The sequence below is a fragment of the Oryctolagus cuniculus genome, chromosome 9 (genome assembly GCF_964237555.1).
Source record: "Oryctolagus cuniculus chromosome 9, mOryCun1.1, whole genome shotgun sequence".
Classification (NCBI taxonomy): Eukaryota; Metazoa; Chordata; class Mammalia; order Lagomorpha; family Leporidae; genus Oryctolagus; species Oryctolagus cuniculus.
Window position 1 is genome coordinate 77,221,317 of NC_091440.1, and position 9,257 is coordinate 77,230,573.

Here is a 9,257-nt window from a genome sequence, read left to right on the forward strand (position 1 = left end):
TTTAAAAAAGATTTTATTTATTTATTTGACAGGTATTGATACAAACAGTGAGGGGAAGAGACACAGTTTTCCATTCACTGGTTCACTTCCCAAATGGCTGCAAGAGCCAGAATTGGGCTGATCCGAATCCAGGAGCCAGGAGCTTATTCTGGGTCTCCCACATGAGTGCAGGGACCCAAGCACTTGATCCATCTTCTGCTTTCCCAGGCCATCAGCAAGGAGCTGGATCAGAAGCTGAGCAGCTGGGACTCGAATCAGTATCCATATGGGATGCCAGCACCGCAGGCAGATGCTTAACCTACTGCACCACAGTGCCAGCCCCTAAATTTCATTAAGTTTTTAAAATTACCATGATAAGTAATTTTCATATTTTTCCATATTCAAGTGATGTTTGTATTCTACTTATAATTTTAGTAATTATTTTAAAAGGAAGAATCAAGAAGACAGTTTCAAATTTAAAAAATGACTTCTTGAAACAATTTCTCTTTCTTGATGACAAAGCAATTTTATTCAAATGCAGTGTTTTGAAACCATTTTTTATATTGTAAAGCAATTAACAAACACCTGGAAATCTTTTCAAATGTTCTGCTGTCTTACAGCCAGCAGAGGGCATTAAATTGCTATTAATGAATATCACTTGAATCCTACGGTTATTTATTTCTAAATCTGCATTTTTAATACTAGAATGAAATGCCGGTATCTCAAAGGTAATGGCATCACTAGAAAAACTTGCATAGAAACCTTATTTTCCCAGTGTCCATGAGAAGCATTTTGCAGATATGCCACATTTAAATACATAAAGCTACACAATTCACAGAAAACAAACTTACTACTATTGCAAGGACTTTAAAAAATGAGTCCTTTGCATATGTAACTACAGATGATCATTTTAAAGAAAGGAATTGTATGTAACTAAACGCTGGCGGCTGCTACTGAGTGTGGGGCAATAGATTAGATCTTTAAGGCCTCTTTTAGCTCTGATTTTCACTGCTGAGACTCGTTTGTTCTATCAGTCAGCAACCATTAATTGAGAACCTGCTATGTGGCAGCCCAGGTGCTGTTGTTAGGCACTGAGATAAGTCAATGATTACTCACTGATCTCTGCCCTCAAGGAACCGATATGCTGGTAGGGAGAGACAGGAAATAACCACAGCCTCCAGGAAGGAGGAGAATGGGAAGAGAACCTGTAGAGAGGGAGTTTGGATGGCCAGGGCAGGGGAGGCTGCAAGTCAGAGAAGGAGAAGATGGATTTGGTCAGAGTGATATCCGGGGAAAGGGAGGTAGAGGCAGAGGGAAGAGCAAACACAGAAGCTTGGAACTTTAGAGGAACACACTCGTGGCCCGTGTGAGTGGAGATCAGAGCAGCCTCAGGGAACTGGGAGCCCCTGTAAGGAGCCTGGCTTCGCTCTAAAGGGGAGGGTGAGCTCCTGCGGGGACTCGAGCAGAGGATTTCCATGGCCTGACTTGTTTTTCAAAGATCCCTTTGTTGCTGTGTGGAGAAACAGATGTTACACAGCCAGAGTCAGAAGCAGGGAGAGCAGTGAGGAGCCTGTTGAAATACTCGGGTGAGAGATGATGGCTGCTCCTTCCAGGAGAGTTCCAGAAGTTATGAGAAGTGGAAGGAGTCTGAATTGCAAAGGCAGATTCGGGGTAGGGTGCAGGAAGAAGAGAGGAGTTAGAAAGGTGAAGTGAGTCACGTAACCCCCAACAAGAGGGAAGAGGTGCAGGTGGAGTGGGCTTGGAGCTAGATGATGCGTTCAGTGTTAGTGCTAGTAACTTTGAGGTGTCTGCATGCATTCAAGTGGTGATGCTGGGCAGGCAGTTAGACCTCCGAGTCTGGATTTGGAGAGACGACTGGAGATGTGAATGTGGGAGTTGTCTGCATGTGGATTGTATTTGATTCCACGAGTCCAGATGAGATCACCAAGTCTAGATGATGACTCATCTAGCTCATCTAGCCTCATCTAGCTCATCTAGACTGGGACTGGGTTCTGGGACTGAACTCCGGGACTCTTCAACATTAAAAAGTGAGGGGAAGAGAGCAAGGAAAACTGACAAAGAACAACCAGTGAAGTAGCAGTAGGACCAGGAAGGCATGGTGTTTGGGAAGGCAAGAGAAGACAGAGACTGAGAGAGTGATGAACTCAGTCAAGTACTGCCCCCCAACCCGAGGTGAGAGTGGATCGTTCACTTCAGCAGTACAAAGGGCTGTTTTGTTCTTTACAAGAACAGTTTTGTTGAAGTCTTGGGGGTCAAAAGCTGATCAGAATTGGTTTAAGAGAGCATGGAAGGAGAGGAATTGAAACAGCCATTGTGGACAACTCTTGAGGGTTTTTGCTAGAAAGGATATTAAAAAAAAAAAAAAAACAAAAACAGGGCAGTTCTGATGGAGTTGGTAGAGCCAAGTGAAATGTTTTGAAGATGGCAGATGGTTGAGTAAGTTCCTTTGCAACAGAAATGATCTAGTAGAAGGAAAAGATTGCAGGAAAGAATCAGATTTGCTAGAATGCTGTCCCTGGGAAGGTGAGAGAGTCTGGTACGTAACTGGATGGGCTAGCTTATTTGGAGACACAGATAATTAATCTATGGTAGAGGCAGAAAGGTTCAGAATGTGATTGCAGGTGCTGTGGACATTCTCAGTTCTGATTGCTTCATTTTTCTCATTAAAATAAGACCATCGGTTGCAGGTGTGGGTTGGTGGAGGTGTTAGAGTCTCTAGAAGAGAGACGCTGGAGTGAGGCAGCTAGGAGAAAGGGAAGTGAGAGTGAAGGATCAACAGCCAGGTGGTGCCTAAAGCCCACCTGAGGTTTGTGGTCATGAGTGTAAAGTGTGGCCAGAAGCCTGGTTGTGTTGAAATCCAATTTTTAAAAAAACCACACAGAGAATCACTATTCCTAATAACAATACTAACTTGCTTAACTCTTTTTTTTAAATTTTATTTTTGAGAAGTAGAGAAACCTCCCATCTGCTGGTTCACTCCCTGAAATGCCCACCACAGCATAGGGCTGAAGCCAGGAATCAATCCAGGTATCCCACAGTGGTGGTAGGAACCCAAGTACTTGAGCCATCAGTGCTGTTTCTCAGGGTGCAGTTAGCAGGAAGCTGGAATCTGGGGCAGAGCCAGGGCTCCAGTCACTCGGATATGGGATGCAGTCTTACCCACTGCATCAAACACCTGCCCTCTGCCTTCATTTCTTAAGTAACTTGTTGTTGATGGATAACGTATAGAGAAAAATATGCAGTTTTTTCCTGTTTCTTCTGTGAATGGTGGTAACTGGGAAATCGCCAAGAGAGCCCGAGTGGAATGGGGATGAGAAGCAAGCTTTGATAATCAACCCCCCAAATTAAGAGTGCCCTCTAGTTGTCTCTACCTCTTTCAGGTCTGATCACTAGTCTGTAAGTGATTAACTGTTTTGTGCAAAACACCATCTTCAGCATGAACAGAGTGGGCCTAAGGTCAAGTTCTTCCCCTGGGGAGGGAAAATGACTTCCAGTGTTTCCCATGAGACTAGTGCCTCCCTGGGCCATCTCTAGGCTGGTATTTAAGCTGTAGACGCAGAAGCAATGTGCTGGTTTGGGTGCATCCTGCATGTCTAATGGGTGCAAAGTCCTGTACTCACTGGGAGGTAGAACCCTGTTCTCTTCCTCTCAGGTCTCAGGAGCCGCTCCGTGCATGGGCTCCATGTCCACCCTCTTCTGCCTGGTGGTTCTGCAGGCTGACCATCGAGTCTGGCGCAGTCACTCTTGGCTCTGTCCTTGCTTTTCAGGGCTGGGGAGCTGAGTATCATCGCCAGGATGTCACGAGCACCCCCTGCTGGATTGAGATTCATCTTCACGGACCGCTGCAGTGGTTGGACAAGGTTCTGACTCAGATGGGCTCTCCACATAATCCCATTTCCTCAGTGTCTTAACAGTCGCTTCTTAAGCTCCGTTTCTCTAGGATAGATGCTGTTGCTGGCAGTGGCTTATAAGGCTTCAAATGTGCGACTCATGGAAGTTTCTACATACATGTGTAAATATGTATAATGTATACTATTCGTATTTTTTATCACCAGTTGTTTTTTTGCTCTCATTAACCCAGTGCTGGTACAGTGTGATTAGCAAACCAGATTTTTCATGCTTGTGCTATAAGCAGCAGCATCTTCTTTTGTAGGAGGAAACAAATGAAAGGCAACAGTGTCGACAGTATTTGAAGGGTGCTGCCAGAATAAAGGGCAGTAGTCCATATGTCATTATAAAGCGTGCTGTGTGGCCTAGTGGAGATATCAAAAATGTTTGTAGAGCAAAAATCAAGTTCCAGCAGCACTAGAGCAAATAACACTAGGAGACAAAACAAAGCCATCAAACCCATATGGTCTAAATGATCTCATGTTTAGTGCTGCTGGCACTAAAAAATCAAACTCCTATAATGAATTGTGGGAGATAAGCCACATAGACTTCATATTGTTGAAACTGAAATACCTGTAGCTGGACTAGTGTGCTGATGTTCATGTTACATGTTAAATGGGTTTCAAATGTGATTGGAAAAGAAACTGTAACGCAGAGGGTCATGTTGCCTCAGTCTACCACTGTAATAAAAAAGGAGTCTAATGAGGGCAATAAATATGACATGTGCCATGTTCCATGCAATGTGCCGTGTTCCCAGATAACATGCTAAGTCCAGGACTAGTCCCAGAACTGCCCAGGGAGACTGCTGCTTTCCACCTAGGAAATCAGGTTCCTGTTTTCCTGGTTATTCATGTCAGACACTCCTGCAGACCTCTGAGACAGCACAGTGTGCCACAACACAGGGTGTTTAAGTCCAGTGTACAGGAGAAGCAAATCAAAAAGGGCTGGGCAAAGCAGCATGCACTTACTTCTACCTTCTCACATTCCCATGCCAGTGTCTCTAGGTCAGAACACTCTTTTGGCCACATTTTCTTGCCTGTGTGGTGAATGGTAAGGCTGTTGAGAAAACCTACATTGTTAGATCAAATTTATGAGCCAGTTAGAGTCTCTATTGATTAAAATATCATGTGGCCAAATCAGATTTTCTCTTTTAAAGCAAAAGTCTGCAACTTGGAAATAACTTCTCAAGGAAAATGATAATCACTTCATAACCCCTATAATGTGGATGGAACAGTGGCACTGAATGACTGTTTAAAATATTTAAAATATTCATAATATTAAAAGCCTGTTATTATTTGGGTGATACAGGAAAATGCCCCACATTTCTAGGTACTCTCATATTGTATGTATATAATTACCACCTAATAGCCACTGCATTGCTTGGAAACATGCAGCTGTGCTTGTAACACAAAATACTTCAGTAATCAAAGGTTTCTTCACTTACACATTCTGTCTCAACTCTTTGTAGTGTTAGTGCACATGGTAGCTTTTTCTCATTAAATTGTATTCAAGGTAGAACTGATCATGTGAAAAAGAAATATGAGTGAGCTACTACTCCTCACCTCATAATGACTAGTGTTATCTAATAGAAGCTTTCGTATATACAGTAGAAAATAATTATCTTTTACCATAAAACTAAGTGGCCCTTTTAGAGTTTAGAAATACCCATAGCTTATCCATTCATCAACTATATATTGTGCACTTCTTCGTGGTAGATATGATGTTAGGTTCCATGGAATCAAATGTACACAAGAGATAGCCTAGTCCTCATGGAGCTGAGAGTTAACAGTAAAACTGTATAGACATATTCGTATTTGAGAACTGTAAAAAAAAAAGTTGTTTCTCCTTTGCTTGAAAAAAACGTAATTGACTTCTTAAATATTATTTCTATTTTGAAATTTTTGTTTCCCCTCTGAGCAATCAGGAAATGGGTTCCTTGGCTACTTTTCTTCCACATCGCAAAGTTGTTTTATTTTCTTCTTGCTTCCTCTTTTACCAGTTATCCCCCATCTCCCCTTTTCTTTGAAAAATCATTATATGGTGAACCTCAAATCAATGCCATTCCACAGGACAGCTTCAAGCATACATGGCTTCAGCTTCAGAGATTAAGTGTGGCTTCTTGATATTTCCACAAGCAATCAGACTCATCCACTGCTCATCCTTTACCTTGACAGACTTAACTGGATCCAGTGGCCTATACATGTCATTAAGCAACAAAACAAAACAAGTAACCTCCTTGGATTTTTGTGCAGCTTTAGGAAATCTGGGCAAAATATCCCAATGTACCTGAATTATTTCTGTGAGAAACAAATTGTGAAATTGGCACATATCATGCCTCACCAAAAGCCTTTATTAGGATAATGCTGAAGTTCAGGGAATTTAGAATCGATGAAGCATAAACCCTTAGGTCATTGTAGCAGCTACATTTAAATCAGCTTTCCTTTTGTTTTTACTCTTAAGAGTTCTCAAACTTTGCAATGGAATATTTGATTTTAGACTTTTCAGTGCGGTCATTGAGCACTCATTTCTTGAAGCAGACAATCCAAAAGAACTGAATAGTATTCTTTTACAGGATTACTAGCAAGGTTGACATGGTAAGCTTTTACATTCATCAGCACTGCAAACCATGTCTGAAGGTGCCACGGACAGTCATAATGAATTAGAGAAAAGCAACATTTTGACCTGCTCACAAGACCCAGGATATGTATTGTGTTGTTCAAGTCAGTTTTTTTTCTTTCCTTCCTGTTAAGAAAATGAGATGTGAAAAACTTGTTTGTGCTAGTAATAACTGCCAATGCTCTGGAGCCATAACGATGTCACTCTGTAATATGTATACTTTATATTTTGTTATTTTTTTACACTCATTATGAGGAAAAGTTGGCCAAATACTTAGCATTTAGAATCCCCTTTAATTCTCTTCTAAGGATGGGAATGATTTCTGTTTAAGTATCTAATTCTGATTATAATAACCTGCTTCAATTATCCTTCTAATGCACTTATACTGTTACTGATTGTTTATAATCATGAATACTGTACCTGTGTCTTATAGCTCATTTTTCTGACAAGCTTCATGGAAATATATAGATAACCCCACAACAACACCACAATAACAAAAGCATTTATAAATATCATTTGTTAGACTTAAGAATCTTCTTAATGTTGAATGTGTTTGGAATGTATATTCAAGAAATAAAGCAAAATGTAACATGCATCCCCAATTTTTTCTTTTCCTGTTAGATTTAACAGCTGAACTGTAGGACAAGCTAGGTAATCCTAGCATATGTTAAATTAGTCCAAATTAATATCAAACAAACAAAAAAGGGAACTATTTCTGTTTGAGTGAACTAATGCTTTTGATTCTAGTATGTGGCTTTGGTTATCTTTCAAATGCACTTACACTGTTATCTGATTATTTATAATAAAGAATACTGTACCTGTATGTCTTTTAGCTCATTTTTTGACAAGCTTCATAGAAGGATTCCCTGCATATGGGTCTGCAGCTCCTTGAAACAATCTAGTCCATCTAGTTTTTGAAAATGGGATGTTTTTAAAATCCACTGTGCTTTAGAAAAATGTGGTAGTGGTTTTTAACTAAACATTTTGAAATAACTAGCGTTAAGTATAGAATCCTGAAATATTTTTCAGTAACTTTAGAGAGAGGAAATACATGTCCTTTGGCTAATGAAACAGTTACATTCCCATAAACCCATCATAAGTTGAAAATGTATTTAATACATTGAACAATACTGATTATGGCTTAATGATGGAGCCCACTAGCCCAAGAGAAGATCACATCACAAAATACAATTTCTACTGAATGCATACTGCTTTCTCACCATCATAAAACTAAGTTGAACCACTGTAAATCAGGGGTCTTCTATATAGAATAGCTTTTCTGGATAGCATCAAATTATTAAATAGTATTTTAATGTTCAGGAAAGAATGAACACTTTCATTGTTGTAAGTTTCTATACATTGCAATAAATTGCAGATTAAAAAGGAGCTAAAAGAAGGCTACTGAAGAAAATACTAAGATGGTATCCAGGAGAAATGGGAACACAACTAAAAATGTAAAATTCTCAATTCCCTCCATTTAAATTTCCTTCTACAGTCAACCTACAATAGTACAATGGAGAGGAAAAGATCTGTAAATATTTCTAGGTTACTTAGCCTTCTCATAATCTTCATCAGGATTTTGAAATTTTTTTTAAGCAATGGAGTTCTTTATCTGAAGGAGATATTCTGAGGAACTCAAGGTATAAAAGTATGTTTCCAGGCTATTCTTGTTCAGGTACAGGCGAGGACCATGACACCCCCAATTAAACTGTTAAGTGTCTGGAGAGCAGCCTTAAATAAATGGTGCTAGGAAAACTGAATAACCATGTGTACAAGAGCATAACTACACCCCCTTATGTGTATAAAAATCAACCCAAAATTAATTAAAGACATGAATGTAAGACTGGAAACTTGGAAACTACTAGCAGAAAATGGGAAGATGCCTCAGGACATTGGAACAGGCAAGGATCACAAAAGCATAGGAAACAAAAGCAAAAATAGACTCATGAGATTTCATCAAACTAAAGAGATTCTGCACAGCAATCAACAGAAAAGGCAACCTACCTAAAGAAAAAAAATATTTCCAAGTTATACATCTGACAAAGGGCTAATAACCAGAAAGTATAAGAAACGCAAGCAATAGAAAAAAAAATCCCACAAACAATTCAATTAAAGTGGACATTAGGTTAAACAGACATTTCTCAAAGGATAACGCAGAAGTGGCCAATGGCCATTTGAAAAAATGTTCAGCATCACTAATCACTGGGGAAAAGCAAATAAAAAACTATAGTGAAATATTACCTCACTCCAGTTAGTTTGACTATTATCCAAAAGACAAAAGGTAACAAGAATATGGAGAAAAGTGAACCCTTGTACACTGTTGGTAGGAATATGTTAGTTCAGTCAGTATGGAAAAATGGTTTAGAGATCCTCTAAAAATAGAACTGTCATGTGCTCTAGTAATGCTAAATTTGGAATATATTCGAGGAAAATGAAATCAGTCTGTTGAAGAGACACTGCATTTCCACATTTATTGCAGCACTGTTCACAACAGCCAAGAAATGGAAACAAGCTAAGTGCCCAGCCACTGATGAATGGATAAAGACAATGTGTTGCATATACACAATGGAAGACTACTCAGCCATAAAAATGGATAAAATCTTGTCATTTACAACACCGATGTAACTGGAGGTCATTATGTTAAGTGAAGTAAACCATGCACAGAAAAAACAAATTCACACAATTTCATTTATATGAAATACAAAAAGTTGATATCAGAAATTAAGAGTATAATGGTGTTATCAGAGGCTGGG

At 39.6% G+C, this 9,257-nt stretch overlaps 1 protein-coding gene across 4 annotated transcripts in view; it reads left to right on the plus strand.

Annotated features, from left to right (window-relative positions):
• Positions 1-7,327, plus strand: part of SMAD9 (SMAD family member 9) — a 74,069-nt gene extending 66,742 nt beyond the window's left edge. For all 4 annotated transcript variants that reach the window (XM_051831791.2, XM_017350172.3, XM_051831793.2 and 1 more), the window contains one exon: positions 3,768-7,327. In XM_051831791.2, the coding sequence (XP_051687751.1) occupies positions 3,768-3,911 (144 nt within the window). In that variant the 3' untranslated portion in view covers positions 3,912-7,327. The remainder of the gene's footprint in view (positions 1-3,767) is intronic.
• Positions 7,328-9,257: the final 1,930 nt, after the last annotated feature.